The following is a 21,607-nucleotide window of genomic DNA, read 5'->3' on the forward strand; positions in this document are numbered from 1 at the left end:
TCCCTGGTTCCGCACATTCAGCAAGTACGCAAAGCGATGTGCTGGCGGCAGATGACACGCTGCACAATATCACTGCCTGCGGTTCGAGGCTGCTCCTTTCTTCCTAAAGCGACTGACAGCCTTTTCTGCTCATGCTCCATACGCCACATTTTCACAACGGCCTACGGTGCTCAAACGAACGGCGCCAGTGAGAGCCTCAACCATATGTTGACTGGCACGCCGTCCATACAGGTTTCCGACCACAGTGATGACTGGGACGTCAGTTTAATTTTCGACGTTCGCGTCGAATTCTTCACGCCAAGGTACCGCCGGATACACTGCCTTTGTCTACTCTATGGCCGCGATAATTTGCTGCCATTCGTTACCTTCGTGCCTCCTGACACTACAAAAGTAGTTACGCTTTGCTCGAGATCCACTCGTCATCTCTCAGCGCACCTAAAACGCCGTTACGACCTTCACCAAGGTGGCATCCACTACCCTTCTCCGGCTCCCAGCCCGCCTTGCGCGCCTGTGCGAGAAACTTCTGCGTCGTTACGTGGGTACTTAGCGCATCTTGAGGAGACTCAGCACCCTGGCGTACCTTCGAGTCGCAGTCCTCGAGAGCCAAACACACTGGCTTTCCGGATCGCGCCCCCTACACCCCAAGCCTCCTTCCGCAGGACCACTCGCAGAACCCGTGCGCGTCGCCGGTCTTCATTCTTAGCAGGCACCGCAACGGCACGATGCTAACAGAAGACAGGGTGAGACACAACGCTTGTCTGACGACGCCGGCTAAATTCCCTGTTTTTTCATTCAAGGGTTTCTCCCCCTCTTTTTCGTCACCAACTCGCCCACCAGTTCATCTTGTGCACCCGTTGTTAAGCCCTGCCATTAGAGCTCGCCAGTTCAGTACGTCCCTTGACCGTGCTACTCCCGCGGGAAGAGTGTTACAGTACGCAGCCGGGAGAAGACCAGGAATTTGTTCTGGCGCGCTGCTGGCGACGACGTTGCAGCTAGTTCTGGTGCGAGCTGATTTCTTGCGTGTTCCCCACGGAGGGTCGACGCAATTTCTCCTCAGATTTCTCGCCGTAATAATATAATGTTCCTCAACATTTTCGCCAACGGTAGACATGGCAAAGAGTCGCGGCACCAGTCGGTGGTGCGAACACACCAATGACTCTACATGTGTTGTTGGAAGTCAACTCTAACATTTCTCCAAAGCCACTAGCATTTTCATCCCTAAGAAGTAAGTTCAGCAATTAAAAATAATTAAAAGAAAAAAAGGACGAAACGGGGCTTCGCAAACTTGCTTCCATCGTGTTTATTGCCTCTTCAAGGTCTTCCCTTTTTTTAAACAAAAGAGACGCTTATATCGTCTGTATGGTTTGAAACCACCTCGGTGGCCTATAACCGAGCAGTTATGCAATATCCTTGCATTTATGAACTTTTCGAATTGAGCCACAATCACGGGACAGTGAAAAAACCAAATTGAAGTTTTTTTAAATATATTTTTACATCTTCCTAGGCATGAATTTCTTCCCTGTGTGCTTGTAGACGAATGGTTATTCGTCCCAGTTCTTACATTCGTGGCAACTTGGGCCGCTGAATCGTCCGATGCAGGCCGCGTAGGCCATGACATAGGGAATGTACGTCTGATCGTTGACACCGTCGAAGAGGTGCGACCATGGCCCTCGGGCGTAGACGGCCACGTCTTCGCCTCCGTGAGAGGATTTCCGCCGAGGAAAGGACGCTTGCTGTACAAAGTCGATATGCGCTGCAGAAAAGATCAAGTAAGAGTTGGTGATTAAGGATGTGGACACGTTTTCACGTGGGTGACAGACAATAAGGTGTCATGTTTAGTAAATCAGCGAACAATGAGCCAACGTTCTGTTTTTGCTATAAGGGTAAGCTTAAATTAGCTTTTTCCCGGTTGCTATCCGCAAGAAGAGAAACTGTCCGGTGGGCACGCGCTCATGTTTCGAAAGACGTGAATTGTAATGCGAACACTTTCACCACCCAGAGTTGAACAGTTCTGTCCTAGCCCAGCTTTTGCCCACGAACTGCTTATCCAACTAGTCATCGTGCCAGGGTAATCCAAACATAGAGGTATTCCTAGATGAAGACCACGAGATATGGTCGTAATATTAGAGGCACTCGGGTCTGGAAATATTTCTATAGAGTGAGAAAATGTGTTCCTAACTAGTGAGCAAACGTATGCATTCTTGCCAGTTGTAAGACCTCTAAAAGATATAACATAAACCGTCTCGCGCATTGGTGTCAAGAAATATGAAAACACGCCCGGCATACACTTCCATCAGGTAACCCTTCCAAACCATCAGCCAAAGCACTTTGCAGAACAGTAGCTGTAACACTGTAGCTTTCCTTCGAACTATTTAACTGCTTGTCATTTTTGAGCATTCCTAATCATTTGACATTTTAGCCGGAATGAGAAGTAAATATCAGCTATAAGAGGATACTTACAGGTATCTTCTTCAGTCATATTACTCAGTGGTCTCGCCCCTTCCGGTCCTTCGGCGTAGGAAAGTACAGTGTACTCAACTGGAGCGTCGTTTGTGGTATTCCCTGCAAAACCTTTGAAGGAACAAAAGAATAAACTCTGACGCTTGCATTGCAAATACAGCCGAGCGCACTTATAACGGCCACAGTTTAACGAACACTGGTTTATTACGAACAAGTGCTTCGTTACCGTCAAATGATGAATTAGGGTGATGAAATTGCATGTCAGATGCAACGAACAAACGTAGCCACAGAACTCGGTTATAGCGAACGAGGAGACGCTGTAAATTCGACCCCGAAGTGGAAAATACCTACTTCTTAGAGGAGCGGATAGGAAGGAGCTCCTCCAAGCCTCCATGACACCTCCTTCTCTCCATCCTAAGGCACGAATGCGATAAATGAAAGGCGAAACAAAATGATACCGGATGTATGAAATGCTAGCGAAGCGTCTTGCCAGATGTGACCACCAAAAACGCATTCCTTAAAATACGGCGCTAAGCTCTGATAAAAAGTGCAGTAAACTTCGCGTCGCTGTCCTTCCGTTTACGACCATGGACCGCAGCAACCGGTGGCCGCCGTGTGTCGTCGAGCAGACCCGCAAGACGAAGTGCTTCGAAAGCTACAGGCACAACACAAAGGCCTGCACGATGCGCGACTTCACTTTTTCGGCGAGTGCTCCACGAGGCATAACTTAGATGAGAGGTGACTTGCTCGTCCAGGGGCATCAAAAAAATAGGAAGATGCTATTCGTGCTGAATAACCATGCGGCGCACGATTCCTTCTCTGACTGCGGCGGCCACGATTTTCTGGCCGCAAACTCGACGAGCCATACCTGCCACTTGACATCTGCGCAATCCACGTGCTCGATGTGCCACATGTGTAAGCTGATAGCAATTGACTGACCAACTTGGAGTAACTTCCCCAACGTGGTTTGAAATGACTTCATTGTGCGTCAAGAATTGCTTCTGTAAGGCAGAATTTATGATCCCAGGAACAATAGTAGACACTTTCGAACGCCTAGGTTATCGGACGCAATCAAATTTGTTGCAACGAGTCGTCGATGCGCTACTAGCCCGACCTGATGTCGCCTGGGATAACTCCATTGTTGGGGATGATGACGCATACTTTGGAGAGTGATACACTGCAGAAAATATTAGTACGCGAAGTACGAACACGCTCCCATTGACTGGAACCTGACGAACACGATGGCGAGGAGGCCGACCTACCAGAGATGCTTTGGAGGCTTCTGTAGGCGCAGGTCAGCCCAATATTTTAGAAGCACTTTTTTGCTGTCTTTCTCACTTCCTGGATTGGTGCAGGTGCTAATGGATGTTCTTGTTGCTCTGAACCCCTGGGAGCCGCCAAAGCAGCCCGAGCAATCTCGAAGAGGTAGATTATGACAAAGCCGCAGAAGCCGTCCCAACCGAAGATGAAGTGCGAAGCAGCCGTCGTATCCAGAGGCCTTCAACTGAGTACGGACTACTAACGTACCCAACGCACGCGAGTAAAGAAGGGCTCCTCAACGCCAACGTCAACCGTGGCGACGACACCAGCCCCATTATTTTGCATCAGACCCGACTGGCGCTCACGTTCAACGGTTCATAGGGTGAGGATCCCGAAGAATGGCTGGAATAGTTTGACCGCATTGCGGTATTCATCAGTTAAGATGACCTGACTAAATGAGTCACGTTTTCTTCGCCCTGGAAGGGACACCCAGGAATTCGTTCTTAAACCGCGAAGCTTTTCTAGTGACGTGGGAACCATTCAAGCAAAAGTTCCTGAAGGCATTCACAAGCATCGTCAGGAAAGTAAGAGGTCAGCTTCTTCTCCTGTCCTGGATCCAGCACCCGAATAAAACAATGCCTGCATGCGTAGAAGCCATGAAGCGCGTTTTTGGACGTGTCGACCCTGGCATGACGGAATAGATTAAGATATAGCTTTTGATGCGTGGGGCTGAAGAGGCACTTTTCAGTGGTCTCACCTGCAATCCACCGCAGAGCGTCGCTGAATTCAGCGGCACCATTGAGAAAGCCTTGCAAGCACGAGCCCGCCATTTCCCTCTACAGCTCCAAGTGACCACAACCACCCTCTGGGATGGGACAGCATTCGAAGGCAACCTGCGGGATTTAATCCGCGAAATTGTACGGAAAGATTTGCGTCGCTTGTTACCATTTTCCAACCAGCCTCCCGTAGCGACCCTTGACGAAATCGTCCGCGCAGAAGTGTAGCATGCTCTTGGCTCCCCGTCATCGACGCCACCAGCCGAAGCTCCAGCCTTGACCTAAGCCGCTGCAGTACGCAGTCCTCAGCCCCAGCGAGCCTAAGTCCGCCTATGTCCGCCTCTTCCACAGCCACAGCCAGACCTAAGCCGCTGCAGTACGCAGTCCTCATCCCCAGCGAGCCTAAGTCCGCCTAAGTCCTAAGTCCGCCTAAGTCCGCCTCTTCCACGTCCACAGCTTAAGTCCGCCTCTTCGACGTGAACAAGCTGTTCCCGAACGCCACCCCACTTACCCCGCCCACCAAGCCTACGAACGACCCCCAAGCCCCAGGAAATACGACGCCTGGAGGACTTCAGAAAACCGCCCGCTGTGCTTCCATTGTGATGAAGCCGGCCATAATCTTCGTCGCTACAAGTACCGACGTAAGGGCTTCGTGGCTTTGTTGTTGACGCATCATGACCACGTGCACGGGCGTTGACCCTTTCGTCAACGCCCGCAAGAAATCGGCGAGTACCTGCGTCGAGAGGGGTATTCGCCGAACCACCATTCACGCTCACCATCGCCGTCAGCCTCGTGTTGTGCGTCACCACGCCGCAGCTACGCAGCCGAGGTTCGGGAAAGGCCTCCCAGCCCCGTATAGGGGAAACTGAAGGCAGCCGCTTCTGCAGGTGAGGTTGCTCACGAGCGAAACGCCGAAGGCCCTCCAACGACTACGCCGCAGGAAGACACCGACCCGGTAAGCTGAGGCCACATACAATGACATCCGCGAGCACGACACGAACCACCTACAAAGCGACGCCGCTACCCAGAAAAGCTTCGACGACACGCCATACACATGATTCACATACCCAAGGAAGCCGTGACCCGACACCGGGGACGACGTGCAACGCAAGAGCCAGAACATCCGACTTAGTATCAATGGCCGGAAAGTTGCCGCTGTAGTGAACGCAGGAGCCGATAATTTGGGGTGAATGGAACATTCGTTGCGTAGCTGAGGAAAGTCACGACCGCTTGGGACGGCCCATAGATTAGCACCGCTGGGGGCCACGCCATGACGCCATCGGGGCGATGCACCGCGCGAGTGATTATCAGGGACAAACCTATCCTGCGACCTTCGTAGTGTTACAGTAATAATCCCGCGACGTTATATTGGGCATATATTTTCTAAATGAACGTCAGGCAGCCATCAACCTTCGATCCAAGCTCACCAAGATTTCGACGGACGAAGTCATCTCTTCGGTGACAACCATGGAGCAGCATGTTGCCCTGAGTGTATTGGATGAGTAGTGAGCGTACCGCCCCGATCAAGCGTCATGGTACCGTGGGTACCACGGATGCCAAGAACCTTGAAGCTCTCATCAAGGGGAACACGGAGTTACTTCTAGAGCGAGGGATCGGCATTGAAAGATGGATCGGCACATTTCCGCAATGGCCAAGATGAATTGCTGCTAACGAACTTCAGAAAAGAATATCGGCATGTTGGCAAAGGAACGACGATTGCTTTCGACGACCAACTATCCGACGTTCGCGACTCATTCGCCTGCTCCATTCGAGTCCCAGAAGATTCACCGAAGGAAGATCACGAGGACACCTTCGACATAAACCGACCCCTGCCTCATAACAAACAAGACCAGACCCGCAATCTGCTTCGAAGCAACGGCGAGTGCTTCTCGTTATCGCCGAAGGTCCGACAAACGCCGATTGCCAAGCATCGCATTATAACCGACCAGCACGCCCGACGTCTCCAGCAAAGCCCATACCGTGTGTCGCCTCGAGATCAACAAGCCATCGTGGATCAAGTAGAAGAAACGCTTCGCGACGACGTCATATTATGAAGAAGGTTTCCCAAAGCAGAAAGCTGGATTGCAGTCCGCTTTTTTTCCACCGTAATGACGCCTGTCGTCTGTTCTCTACTCCTCTTCTTGAAGCGTTGCGAGAACAGTCATGTCAGACGGCTTGTCATCTTTAAAACTCCTGAGGGGTTAAATTAAACCGGAGCCTTTGACAGCGGTTGTGTACAGTGTTCGTTTATGTGAAAATTCATTATCATAGTCTCATATTTTATGTTACCACGTGCTTGTGATGGCAGGCACGATAATAGAGAGATAGAGAAAGAGTTTCTTTATTTCTACCACAGCCAAAAAGTTACATCATAGAAACATACGAGAAAAAAACGCTGTACAGCAAACTGTGATAAGGAAGGCGAGAAAAAAGCGACGGTTTTGTGCCTTGACAGGCCCCAACTCCCATAGAAACAAAACATCTCCGTCGACAGCGGTATCAAGGAAAAGAGTATCAACAGCAAAACATCACCAAGCAAAAAACACCAACAGAAAATTATGTAGTGGCAGAAAATAAATGCAAAATAAATAAACAGGACATATGATTACAAAATGATACACTGAAAGAAAAACATCATTCGCAGTTGCCTGAAGCCATGACAGCGAACAAATCTTTTTTTTTTTGTAATGTACGTAGTTTTTCTGCAGTGTGGTGCAGTTTATTTAGTGCTTATGGAAGACTGAAACAAATGCCCTGCATGCCGTAATTTGTGCGAGGTGTCGGTAAGGACCAAATTTCTGGATATCGAGTAGGGCGAGACGAAGTGTTTTCTCTTAATTTTGCTCTTTTATGCAGGGTTTTGCACCTTTTATGCATCTCTGATTTGAGAGTTACCAGAACCTTGTACACATAGAGCATACTGACTTGAATTACCTGATATTTTGCGAAAAGTGAATGAGTGTGGGCATGATCAGGCTGATTCGAAACTGCGCGTAGGGCATTCTTCTCCAAATTGACCAGCTTTTGAAGAGCTATTTTTGTGTTGTTTCCCCAGACGCAGCTGTGAGTCAAAAAGTGCGTTATATAGTAAGCGCATGAGATGTGGTGGAAGGAAATGTCGACATTTTCTAAGCATACCTAAAACCCGAGAAAGTTTAGTACGCAGGAAATCAGTATGATGGTCCCACAGCATGAACTCGAGGAAAAAAATTCCAAGTGATTTCACAGTGGAAGAAAATTCGATCACAGAGTCATTTATACGCAGGGCAGTGGAGGTATTACATGATGTGGATTTCGCACGGAAAAGGATCGCTTTGGTTTTTGGCATTGCTGATTAGTAATGAATTTTGAAGCGACCATAACATAAATATAATTTATTGAGTGTCTGACTTGCTCCTTTCACAAGGTCGTCTGCATCGGTTCCAGTTAAAAAAAAAGGCTAGTGTCATCTGCGTACATTACGTATTTGGCTGAGTCATCAATGTTTACAATGTCGTTAATGTAAATAATAAATAGCAGAGGCCCTAAAAAACGGCCTTAGGCACACCACATTTAAGCATCTCTGAGCTCGATAGTTCTTGATTTACACAGAGTAGAATCGATCCCTCAAATAGCTACTTATTAATTCGGCGGCAACGCCGCGAACACCGTAAAAGAAAAGCTTTTCTCGGAGTGTATTATGGTTCAGCATGTCAAACGCCTTCGAAAAATCAAGACAAGAGATAATCAGACAAGAAATAGAAAAAGAGATAATCAGGCTGGTGCACAACTCACTGTTTATTCGGAAAATTTGTGCCAACAAACGCAAAAAAAATTCAACAGCAGCGAGAGCAGTTAGTGCGCTGGGCGGTCGTTCAGATTACTGGTCGCAGTTGGTGAGGCTCAGTTTAACGACAGCATCAGAATTTCGACAAAAGAAGCAGCAACAATTATCTCGAATATCGCTTAAACATCCACGCGTGATCATTATTTTGTTGTGAAAGCAACACTACGCGAGTCGCCGAGCCATTTCGCGGAGCCGAGGAAAGGCCATACTGCGCATGCGCTAGGAGCAGTGGCTGGCGCGCCGCCGCCTTCGCTGCGCCGGTGACTCAGAGGTGCCGCCGCCGCGCTAGCCACTTGCGCATGCGCAGTAGCGGCGCATAGTTAGCGTGCCGGTTCCGCCGCCGCTGCCGCGCGCTCTCCATCGCCTCTCTCTCTCTCCTCGTTGCTTTCGAAATCCTCCACGTTTAAGCAGAGCTAAACGATTGCCAATTTTTTTCCCTTAAAGCTCCGGTCATGTCTCGCTCATTTATTACAGTGATTCAATAAAAGTTAAGTCGCGTACCTCCGGTTATAAACAAAGCACATGTGGAATTTAAAACAAAGGAATAAAAAAATCTCGGTCGCAATATATCTGCGCCGTGGAACACATGTCAGCTCCACTCGTCTGCCTCCCACTTGCCGGCGTATTACTCTTTGCACCATTCGGGCAATCACAGATTTGACACTTATACGCGGTCAGCTTCATTTCGGAACCGCCCCTCTATTGTTTAGCCTTAAACAGTGGAATAGCAAGCGGATGGCTGCTGGGTGCACCAGACCGCGTAAGTTATGTATAGCAACATTTTCAGACAAGAGCGTCCTCAGAACATTTTCCAGGGGGGTGCACCCGATGGCCGGGTATGGGGAGGGGGTAGGTTAGCACCAAAAAGGAACTATTTGTGGTCTAAACTCCGCACATGAAACAAAAATTAGAAGCAGCAAATTAGTGCTAGGCTTGGAGAACAAACATTATAATTTGTTAATGAACAAAGAATTAAACTCAATAAGCGAAATCCGATAACTTGATATCACCTAAGCGTTGTAATCAAGCTGTGTAGTTGTTTTGTACTAGTGCATAAATAAAGTCCGCATTTCCAGAGGAGGCCAACTGCCCCCCCCCCCCCCCCCCCGTCCTTGCCTCCCCTTCCTCACGCCCATGTTTTCAGAGGGAATGTTCAAAGATCCGTAGCTCAGTGCGCAGAGAGGCAAGGGGTTGCCAATCACTTTCTTGGATACTCTTCGTAGCGAAAACGAAGGTGTAAATAAAGCGCTTTCAAGCATGAGCTACATCTGCTTGTTAGACAAAACATAACTCTCATTAACCTAAACAACTCCAATGTAAATCGAATTGACCATTGTCTATGGAAACACATTGTTTACTATGCTGCGATTTTTCACTTCTGTTCCTCACAGGGACCAAAGAAAACTTGGAACTTCGACTTCTTTGCTAAGAGACACTTGCTACTCTACTGCTGCTAGGTAGAAACCGTATAGTAGACGCTGTTTTCAAAAATGACATGTTGTTAGACGTATGAGATGCAATGACAGATAAGAGAGCGGCTTACCGAAGATGTTGGTTCCCCGCGGTGGGTACCCAGCAATAGTCATCGTGTGGGAGTGGTCGGCAGTTACCACGATCAGCGTCTCGTTTTGCGGTAAAATGCTGACGGTTTTGTTAATTGCTTCATCAAACTCGAGGGCCTCCTGTAAAGCAAGCTTGGCGCGGGTAATGTGGTGAGCGGCGTCAATTCGTGCGCCTGCGAGAAATAAATATTGCAAGTGCAGTTCATAAGAAATTTTTACAAAGCTTTTCTGTACAGCCAAAAAGAACAAAGAGGATGAAATTAACAGCGCATGAATTCGTAGGAAGTAGAGAGAAGAGTATGCCGCCGATTCTTTGTGTTAAGGGTGACACAAAAGTTGAAGCTGGAGGGCGGGTTAATATATTTTATTTTCAGTGATGTCCCAGGAGCGCCTTCTTTTTTTAAACGTATGCAGTAAGTGTGTGGATAAGCAAAGAGTGCAACTTCTACGCGAGCAGTACCTGCGCAATCAGAACTGGAAAATGGAAACAGTGCCTTCTGGCACAAAATATTCGTTGTGCGGTCAAGAACATGAAACGCCAGCTGTAAAAACATAGCTGTGAAAAGGCTTTCCGATAAGGGTCGGTGCAACAAAGGGACTTCAGAGAAAAGTATTTCAAGGAGCACAAGAATTGCTGCTGCCGCCCAAGCATTCAGTTGCCAGAAAATTAGGTCTTAAGTGGAACGACGCGATGGCTCTTCCACTCTTGATTTCTCCATACAATACTAATGCATGAGAAAATAGGCCATTTACCTGATCTCGTGACGTCCAAAAAAAGGAAACGTTAGCCTTCGCACTTTTTGACTGCGCGGCCTTTTGACATACTAATCTATCATGGTCGTCATCATCATCGCTATAACTTTTATTGATGTCCGTCAAAAGGACGTCCCTTGCTTCTGCATTCAATTGGAAATCTTTTGCACGCGTTCGACACCACATCGTGCAGATCATGTAGCCGTGTTGTGAAGTCGTACTACTGTTAAACACATCCTGAACGCTAAGGCGGACGGACAAAAAATATGCGAGCTCTAGGTCTAACAGCATAAAAACCATCCCAAGTAAATGCGTTAACTCTTGTGGTAATGTGACCAGTCCCGTGTTGATGCTTCCTGCGTATTCAATGTTAAAGTTTGCTGACGTGTGTTGAGCCGCTACAGCCAACACAGCTGGCACTTACTGACATCTTTTGAGCAATACTGTGGTTCCAGCATCAGCTCCTTTTGCGAAACTTTTCTACAAGACGAGAAGACAGGAGATAACCAGCATGGCCTTAAAATCATCAGGCAAATCTTCGCAACCATTTGAAATGGCCTGTCATTTTGTGATCGAAGCTTTCCTCTCTCGCCACCTTCAACATCTCAGAGCCTGTAGTAAAGTGGTGGCCATTTCATGGGAAGATCATCAATGCTGGAGAACCTTTGGCCACACTTTGTAACTGCAGAGAAGACATCGCAAAATCCCTGTATTTCAAATTATCCTTGCTGATAAAGGTAAAGCTTATTTGAGGCCTTCTGAATCGTCCGGCTTGTGTTTTAACTTTTTCTGCAGTCCCGCCCTTTTCTAACTATATTTATTTCACCACTCGCTGAATAAAAAGTGAGCTGGTACTCAGCATGTTGTCTAGTCTGTTATAGTGTATCCCAGTCCCTTGTGTTGTCCTGCGTTTCTATTTTAAACTCTACCTTGCTTCCAGGGTACATAAATGTGGCTGCTGCCTGTAATGTATAAACTGCCGAGCGGGCTAATTTAGTGGAATCAGTGCTTTTGTCCTTACTTGTCACCTCCCTAATTCTTGTCAGCTTGCTTTTATTTACAATCTCGAATGCTGTCTATTCATCCTTGTGGTGTTTGAAGCTCTAAGGCATTCTTTTTATTGTTATAGCATGTAGCCGAGAACGTGTCGGCAGGACTCATCTAGGCTGTGCGTCGCATAGCTGCGTGCAGTAGTTGGCGTCAGCGTGCTGAACACCGCGGGGAAATTTGCTTGGACAGGCTTTCCTTTTATCTACCCGCTCTCTTCGCTCTTTCTCTCTGTACTTTCTGATCTTTCAGGCGTCAGTTTTCTTCTCCAGATGCATATTTTGAAGGCGTTCTCTGCTGCTTCGGGACAGAAAGAGGGCACTATAAAAGTTGACATTTTAGTTGCTTGAATAAAGCTAAGGGGCAAGCGACGGAGGTATCCAAACGTCTACGCAGCGTAAAAAATTGAGCCCTTCAACGAGTCTCCTAGCTGCCAGGTGCCGGACATTGTTTTAGCCGAAACTAGAGGACATAAGGATTGCTGGTTTCTACGCTACTGCAAGTGCACGCAAGAAAGCAAGTGCGAAGACGTGCGCATAAAAAGGTTGTCCAATTACTTTTATTCGCACGTTTTCATTGCGTTGGAACTGCAATTTCCGTAGCTCGATTTTGCATCCCTATTTTCCTTCATTCTAATAACACATCTACACGTTAGCACATACAGACAGAGATAAACACGCAATTTATACCGCATGCCATTTTCTTTGCACGCCCAAGTCATGTTACCGGAGTCCAACGTTTGAAATCTTTTATGCAGTCTGTGGCATCTCGGAGACAATGGGAAGGTTTTAAGTGGGCCTGGTTGAACCCTGTGTTTCCCGCATCATAGTCTTAACTCGTGCTACGCCAGCACACCGAACATTACTCTTACCACACATCATGCCTATAATTCCTACTTGACACTTGTTTCGGATCTCGCAAGCGGTCTTCAAGGTTATTTGATTTCAACATGTCATTCCTGACCTATACCGCGTTATGGGTGTGGGCGGTAGTAAAGAAAGATACTCTGATCTCGACAACTGCATTCTGCAACGTAAGCTTCGATTGAAGGCGCATTTGCAGTGCTAACCGGGGGAAAAGTTAAGTGTGCACTGCTTTTGCGCTAGAGAACCCAACAGTTAGTTTAAATGATCTGCAGAACTGCCACTAGACACTTCCTGACTGTCAACCGAAACGCCAACAAGCCAGACAGTTTTTTTGCTTCTGGGAATAAGGCAGGCTGTGAGTGCATGAGAGATTACGCTTCTGTTGAGAAACTCTGGATACGGAGACTTGCTCGATGGCGTGCGGTACGATACTGTGTCCTTGTTATAAACGATAAGGTAATACACCGAGAAAAATACACGCCAAAAACTAGCATACAGTGCTCGTCCGGACTTCAGTGAGTGTTTAAAAGCAACATTTTTGCTGCATTTAAGGAAGTATCAATCAGGTCACAAACTTAGACCTTCAGTTCCGTCGCTTACCTTCGGCGAACAAAACGAAGCCTGCAGGATTCCTCGAAAGGATTTCAATAGCAACTGTAACCATTTCTGTGAGATTGGGTTTCGTGGAGTCAGGCTCGCTTCGGTTGATCCAATAAGGCATATGATCATTGTCGAAGAGCCCTGAAAAATCGGCCAAATAAATGGAACTGCTCCGGGTGCGCGCTAAGAGAGCTCTTTTCTCACTCAGATAATACAGATGAGTACTAAGCTGCAGCCTCAACTAGCAGCACGATTATAACACTCGCTGCTTTTCATCAAGCAGCTTCACTATCATTGGTGCTTTCTGCTGCACAATTTCCTCTATTTTGTTTCTTTCAAATAAGACTCAGCCTCATTATCATGTTATAATGGTGACACTTAAGCTAGGGTGTGGTAACAAGCAACTAATGAACTACGAAGGCACTTTTCAAAACTGCAGCTCAGTGGTTAATTGGATCGGTCAGTACATGATATAAAAAGGCAAAGCGCCTGTAGATAGCGCGAGCAAAGAATGAGACACAAAAGCACCACGAACCAGATTCATTGCCGATGGTTGAAAAAATGTAAGGTACCCACGAAGAAGTACTCAAATATGCATGATTTTGGATAGGTGTTCGAAAGTAAGTAACTTTTATGGATGAACCTATTCCTTATCCAAAAGGTGAACCGATGGTAAGATGATGCATTTTTGCCTGTTTTCATCGTATTGAAGGGTTCGCGAATATTGCAGCTTTGCTTCGTTTTCTGTTACCTAATGATCTGACAGCTCTCGAAGCAGCACAGCGTGGCTAGAATTCCGGTAATGAGTGGCAAAGTTGTTATCGTGCTTGGCTTTAAAAGAATAAGGACACTCAATGGAACCTTTTTCTTTTTGTTTGAGAGGCGCTTTCAGCTGCTTCAAGCAAACATCTGCTGATTTGCCCAGATGCAAACCACACAAGTGAAACGGATATGGGGCACACCGCTTTTACGACGATTTACATTTTTTATCGCATGCTCCTAGGAGAATAGCTTTTTAGGTGTGATCTTCGTTCTCAATGTGCCAAAGACGGCCGCGTTTGTTAGGAGATGCAACTATACCACCTCTGTTTTACACTGCAATTGGGATGGTATGATATTTTGATTCTTTATGGGGGATTAACGTCCCAAAGCGACTCAGGCTATAACAGACGCCGTAGTGAAGGGCGCTGAAAATTTCGTTCACCTGGGGTTCTTTATCGAGCGTTCACATCGAACAGTACACGGGCCTCTAGAATTTTCGACTCCATCGGAACTGCCCCGCCGCGGCCGGCGTCGAACTCGCATTTTCGGGTCAGCAGCCGAGTGCCATAACTACTGTGAGCCCGCGCGGCGGCTGCGATTTGAAAGGCGCTGAAAGTACTCTACCACAGGGAGCTTTCTACATGGCATTTTAGTTGCTACTGAATGACCGTTCTGCACAAAGGGAGCCGTTGATCGGCTGCCCTGACGAGTACGAGTGCTCGGAAGCTAGCGCTGTCCAGTATTGCAGAATGAGAACTCAAACTGTGTTCAAATTCACGCTCACTTAAATTCATGCAAGCAGCTTCTGGAGGCATTTTTGCAATGCTGTATACGATACTGTGAAGGGTACCGTCCGCACACAAAGTAGAAAGAAACTGCTATTTTATAGATCAGAAGCATTAGTTCATTGCTCTCCAGACGCTCTGTGATCATGCCCGGTACTTTCATTTCATCGCTAAGCACGTCATGAATTTCTGCTAACAACAACAACAGAAGTGAACAGGAAGTTTTCTCTGCCTGCCTGAATTCCTCGGAATGCTTACCCAAAGTTAAATCATTTGCTTGACAACCAAAGTCAATCCATTAGCTTGGCACCAATTTACCTTCTTCGGGCTCTCCTCACAGAACCCTGGCCAATATTCCGTCTTGGGTGTGTGCCATGCCACCAAGGCAACAACAAGAACAACACCTGCCCTGCGGCCTCGAGGATCTCTGCGGCGTCATTATCAGCTGCGGCCGGCGGTCCCGGTTGTTCCTGCTGCCACCGCTGCCGGTTCCTGCGGCAGGTCGGCAGTTTTTCGGCCGTTTCTTCAGCTTGGTATTGCCCACCCATTGCCCTTCTGTGGTTGGCCACGGCGCCTGCCGTCACCGGGAAAATACTCGGTTTTTCCGGCGTGCGGCGCTGGGAGACTCTGGTGGGCCGTTTCATCGCCCTCCCGCGCGTGGTCGCGGTCCTCACCGGCTCCCTTTTCCGGGGCGATGGCCTTTTTTGGCCGCGTTTTTCACGACGCTGTGTCTCTCGAGTTTGGGCTGTGTCGTAGCCGTAGCAAGACGTAGGGCCGCACCCCCCCCCCCCCCCCCCTCCGTCCTTGGCCTCCGGTGTTCGAATTTTCCAGCGGGTTTTTTTAGAAAGGGGACGACACTCCGTGTGTCGATGGACCTGTACAACCAGGCCTGGGGTGGGGCCTGATATCGGTCACTAGAAACGACAACGCACATTCTCACCAGAGCAGGATTTGGCCACCCTGGTGTAGTACGGAGGGCAATACGCTTGCCTAGAACACGTTCTGGGCGTGTTTCAGGCTGAACACGTGATATCTAGCGATAACATTGGGTTAAAAATTGTCTGTATGTAGGCCTGTGCAGTTAAGCTCACAGAATTTCATCGTGATATTGACGGCAGCGCTCGTGCAGACGGAAGCGCCTCTAAAGAAGAAGAGGAAATGTGTGTGTGAAAGTGAAAGTGATCTGGAAGCGTACGTCTGTTGACCCGCTATTGACCCTCAGCCGCTGATTACCAACGTGACATCTGGTGGAGGTGCTGGGTAGGTCGTTAAAACACCGTACGCCCTTTTCAAGCCGCAATTCAAGCCCCGTGCAAATACTGAAGGTCGACACGCCAGTCCACCAGGGCAGTCGCCGATTACAGGGCTTACCTCCCGAATTTGGACTGCTCCCTGTTTCCCATTGTTCACGGAGGGCAGGTGCTACAACAATGAATCCTGCAGCTAGAGTGTCGCCGCTCCTGCGCCACCACCAGCGAGAGCCACCCCATTTCCACGGTCAACCACACGAGGACGACGAAGACTGGCTGGATCAGTATGACCGGGTGGCCATCTACAATGGTTGTGGCGCTGACTGCAAGATGCGGCATGTTTATTTCGCCCTTGAAGTCTACGCGAGGACCTGATTTCTGAACAATGAATCTGGCCTGGGAACGTGGGATACGTTCAAAACAGAGTTCCTGCAAACCTTCAAGTACAGCACGCTGCGCAGGGAGAAGGCCGACCTGCTTTTAAAATCCAGACATCAACTCCCCAGCGAGAGTGTGACGGTGTATGTTGAGGAAATGAAGAGGCTGTTCCGGCGTGCTGACCCAAACATGTCGGAGGAGAGGAAGGTGAGCTTCCTTATGAAAGGTGTCAAGGAGCAGCTGTTCGCGGGCCTGGTTCGAAGTCCTCCAGTCACTGTAGCGGACTTCGTAAAGGAAGTGAGCACCATCGAAATGTCTTTGGACATGAGGGCCCGGCAGTACGACCGTACAACAGCGTCGATGCTCACGGCCACTGTGGAGGGCGCCACGGTGAATTCGCCAGACTCCTTACGTGAGATGATTCGATGTATCGTGAGGGAGGAACTGGCGAAGCTCTTTCCGGACAAGGAAAAACCTCACCCTAACACACTTGCTGACGTTGTCCGTGAGGAGGTGCAGCAAGCGCTAGGTACTTGTACAGCACTACCTGTTCCCGGCCCTGTGCAGCCTCAGCCCCCGAATCTCAGCTACGCCGCCGTCACACGCCGTTTTATTCTATCCCAGCCGAACCGACGTTACTACACACCTGCCTTCGCCGCTACACGAACTCCACCTGCCCAGCCGAATTCTCCACAGCGGCTAGGACGCCGCAGAACGGATGTCCGGAGAGCGCCAGACAATCAGCCGCTGTGCTACCATTGCGGTGAGGCTGGACATGTTTATCGACGCTGCCCGTACAAGGAGATGGGCCTTCGAGGATTGCCCGTCGGTTGCCATCGTCCGATGTATGGAGAACGACCGCAGGAGATCGCGGACTACATCTCGCAAGCGGACTCCGTACAGCGCCGTTTCTCTCGATCTCCATCACCGCGTCGCTACAGTTCCCCAGGACGAGGTCAGTCTCAGAGTCCCCGTAGGGAAAACTAGATGCAGCAGCCTCTGGAGGTGCGGCTGCTCAACTACAAAGTATACAAGATCCTCAATCGCCACAAGACAGTTCTCAACCAAAGGCGAATTCCGTAGCCGTGCCGACGATTCTTGAGCCCACGTACCTCAAAACTAGCCGATGTCCTGACGCACCCCTCCAAGGCCACGACGCCTTTCCTCGATGCCGAACTCCTTCGACGCACCGCAGCCGAGATCGAATGCCTCGATATCCCCAAAGTAAAACACCATCAACTGCCAACTTGGAGATTTCGGTTGACGGCGCCGATGTAACCGCGCTGGTGGATACTGGTGCCGATTATTCAGTACTTAGTGGACAATTCGCTGCGGCACTAAAAAAAGGTCACAACCGCTTGGGATGGCCCACAGATGCATACTGCAGGGGGACATTTAATTACACCTACGGGAACGTGCACGTCGAGGGTAACCGTGCAAGGCCAAACATTCTTGGCAACGTTCGTAGTGTTATCCGAGTGCTCCCGGGACGTCATACTCGGTATGGACTTTCTGACCGAAAACGGTGCAGTTATTGACCTGCAATCGCAGTCCGTCAAGTTCTCGACCGAGAAGGCCATATCCGTGAATAATGTTCTCCCAGCGGCGCTGCACATTCTGGACGAACACGTGACCGTGCGCTTCCAGATCACTTTCACTTCTTCTTCTTCACCTCTTTATACTTTCAAACACACATTTCCTCTTCTTCTTGAGAGGCGCTTCCGTCTGCACGAGCGCTGGCGTCATGAAAATGTTCCGCCACTCCGACAGTCACCTTATCGAGTGTCTAGCAAAGAACGTGAGGCTATTAGCACAGAGGTGAAAGAAACGCTCGCGAACGACGTTATTCGCCCTTCTAGGAGCCCGTGGGTGGCACCTGCAGTGCTTGTGAAGAAGAAGGACGCCACCTTACGATTCTGCGTTGACTACCGTCGGTTAAACAACATCACTAAAAAGGATGTGTATCCGCTGCCCAGAATTGACGACGCCTTGGATCGCTTATGCAACACCAGATATTTTTCTTCCATGGATTTGAAGTCTGGATATTGGCAAATTGAGGTAGACGAAAGAGACCGCGAAAAGACGGCATTCATCACTCCAGACGGGTTGTACGAGTTTCAGGTGATGCCATTTGGCCTTTGCTCGGCACCAGCAACTTTCCAAAGGCTCATGGACACCGTCCTTGCGGATTTGAAGTGGCAAACTTGTCTGGTCTACCTGGACGACGTCATCGTTTTTGCCCCGTCTTTCGAGGAGCACCTTCGTCGCCTCGACGAGGTCTTGCAGGCCATAACGTCATCAGGCCTTACTCTCAAAGCCGAAAATGTTATTTTGCATATGAAGAGCTCAAGTTTTTAGGCCATGTCGTCAACCAAGAAGGGGTTCTTCCGGATCCTGAAAAAACATCCGCCATTGCCAATTTTCCACCGCCGCGTGACCAAAGGGAAGTTCGTCGCTTCCTCGGGCTATGCGCGTATTACCGTCGCTTCGTGGAGAATTTCTCTAAACTTGCTTCACCCCTTACTGATCTGACGCGCATGTACCGTTCAAGTGGGAACCTCCGCAGCAGAAGGCGTTTCAAGAGCTTCAACGCCGCCTGCAGTCACCCCCCGTGCTGGCGCACTTTGATGAGCTTGCTGACACACGGGTCCACACCGATGCGAGCAACGTTGGTTTGGGTGCTGTCCTTCTTAAAGTTCAGCGGGACCAAGAACGTGTCATCGCCTATGCCAGCCGCGCACTCTCCAAGACAGAGGCCAACTACTCTGCCTCTGAAAGAGAGTGCCTCGCCATCGTGTGGGCAGTTTCCAAGTTCAGACCATACCTTTATGGCCGATCCTTCAAAGTAGTGACCGATCATCACGCCCTATGCTGGCTGACCAATCTCAAGGATCCTTCCGGCCGCCTAGCTAGATGGGGCCTTCGACTTCAAGAGTTCGATATCACCGTCATTTACAAATCCGGTCACGCACATGCAGACGCCGACTGTTTATCTCGTGCTCCAGTGCAACCAACTCCGGGTGACGCTGCTGACGACGAAGAAATATTCCTGAGTGCCGTCCATACCAACGATTTCGCCGAGCATCAACGCGCCGACCCCCATCTTCGCGACGTCATTCGTTATCTTGAAGGAGCCAGCAGCACAGTTCCTAAAGCCTTCAGGCGCGCTTTGTCGTCTCTCTGCATACGTAACGGTGTTCTCTTTAAGAAGAACTTCGCTGCAAACACTAGGCCGTACTTGCTGGTCGTCCCCGTGTCCCTACACAATGCAATTCTTCACACCTGCCATGGCGAACCAGCTTCCGGCCACCTTGGAATTACTAGAACACAAGCCAGAATTCAAGAGAAGTACTACTGGCCGCGCCTGGGTCATGACGTTGCACACTACGTCCGCACTTGCCGGGATTGCCAGCGCCGTAAGGTCCCGCCCGTGAAGCCAGCCGGATTCCTCAAGCCCATTGAGCCGCCTTCGCAAGCATTTCAACAAGTCGGCATGGACTTGCTGGGACCTTTCCCTACATCAGGCTCCGGGAAAAGGTGGATAATCGTAGCCACTTATTATATCACGCGTTATGCAGCGACAGCATCCCTTCCGAGTAGCACCGCCCTCGACGTAGCCCAGTTCTTTGTGCATCAAATCGTCTTACGTCACGGAGCTCCACAAGTTTTGATTACGGACAGAGGGGCTGCCTTCTCCTCTGAGCTCTTGCACCATATTCTAGTTTTTAGTCACACCAGTCACCGTAGGGCGACTTCATATCATCCTCAAACTAACGGACTGACGGAACGTCTAAACAAAACGCTTAGAGACATGCTTTCCATGTACGTGGACGTGGAACATAAAACCTGGGACGGCGTCCTGCCCTATGTCACGTTCGCGTATAATACAGCCGTACAAGAAACCACCAGCATGACGCCCTTTAGCCTCGTTTATGGCCGTCAGGTGACGACAACACTCGATGCCATGCTGCCCCATGACGACGACCACCCAATGACGACGTTGCATCCTTCTTACAACGCGCCGAAGCTGCCCGCCAACTCGCACGGCTTCGCATTCAAGACCAACAGGGCCAGGACGCGCAACGCTACAACCTACGGAGGCGGCTTGTTGAATACCTCCCGGGTGATCTTGTCTGGGTTTGGTCCCCAATCCGACGACGCGGCCTAAGTGAAAAGCTCTTGCGCCGCTATTTCCGTCCTTACCGAATTGTGCGACGCCTTGGAGCCCTGAATTATGAAGTCGTCCCTCACGAGCCTCAACAATCTCGCCGCCACCCCCGCCCCGAGGTGGTCCACGTCGTTCGCCTGAAGCCCTACTACGAAAGGGCGCACTAACTCTTCTCGAGACCACTCCTGCGTTCGTGGCGGCATCGGCTCGATGCCTTCGGAGGAGGGGGGCTAATGACGCCAGCGCTCGTGCAGACGGAAGCGCCTCTCAAGAAGAAGAGGAAATGTGTGTGTGAAAGTGAAAGTGATCTGGAAGCGCACGTCTGTTGACCCGCTATTGACCCTCAGCCGCTGATTACCAACGTGACAATATTTTGCCTTCCCCATTTCAGCGGCTTTAGGAGCTGCACAACACAATGTTCGGCCGTTCTAGACACGTGTTTTGCCCTCTGTACTTGGCCACAACCTTCTATGAACAACCCAATTAACCCTCGGCCCTTAGTCCCCACTGGCTGCGGAGCTACTAACAAGGCGGCGGTCAGACTTCCAACGCATCGAAGAGTGCTAAGAATCATTGACTCCGGACAGGCCGCCATTGGAAACTGAAGCTAGCAACGTTTTACGCAAGAACCTTATCGAGTGAGGCTAGTTTAGCAGTGCTGTTGGAGGAACTAGCGGGTATTAAATGGGATGTCATCGCGCTTAGTGAGGCTAGAAGGACAGATGAGGCGTATACAGTACTAAAGGGCGGGCACGTACTGTGCTATCATCATGGATTAGCAGACAGACGAGAACTAGGCGTGGGATTTCTCATCAGTCAGAATATAACTGGCAACATAGAGGAGTTTTACAGTATTAACGAGAAGGTGGCAGCTATCGTAGTTAGGCTTAATTTGAGGTACAAGCTGAAGGTGGTGTTCATGATTTTGTTCACAGCGCAACAAGAACGGGAAAGACGAAAGAGTGACACAAACAAGCGCTTGTTTGTGTCACTCTGTCGTCTTTCCCGTTCTTGTTGCGCTGCGAACAAAATCATGAATACTTACCAACTCACCCAAATTTCCGCCTTGCTGAAGGTGGTACACGCCTAAGCGTCTACATCTAGTCATGATGAC

The 21,607-nt window shown here is 49.3% G+C and overlaps 1 protein-coding gene across 1 annotated transcript in view; it reads right to left on the bottom strand.

The window, feature by feature from the left end:
• Window positions 1-1,541: 1,541 nt before the first annotated feature.
• The window catches only part of LOC149344020 (alkaline phosphatase, tissue-nonspecific isozyme-like), a 42,548-nt gene continuing 22,482 nt past the window's right edge, over window positions 1,542-21,607 (bottom strand). The window contains exons 5-8 of the mRNA XM_089547127.1: window positions 13,151-13,291; window positions 9,866-10,057; window positions 2,461-2,571; window positions 1,542-1,753 (exon numbers count right to left, since the gene is read on the bottom strand). Of these exons, the coding sequence (XP_089403253.1) occupies window positions 1,542-1,753; window positions 2,461-2,571; window positions 9,866-10,057; window positions 13,151-13,291 (656 nt within the window). The remainder of the gene's footprint in view (window positions 1,754-2,460; window positions 2,572-9,865; window positions 10,058-13,150; window positions 13,292-21,607) is intronic.

This window comes from Amblyomma mixtum, chromosome 5 (assembly GCF_055824585.1).
Source record: "Amblyomma mixtum isolate Tamu chromosome 5, ASM5582458v1, whole genome shotgun sequence".
In the NCBI taxonomy this organism is placed as follows: Eukaryota; Metazoa; Arthropoda; class Arachnida; order Ixodida; family Ixodidae; genus Amblyomma; species Amblyomma mixtum.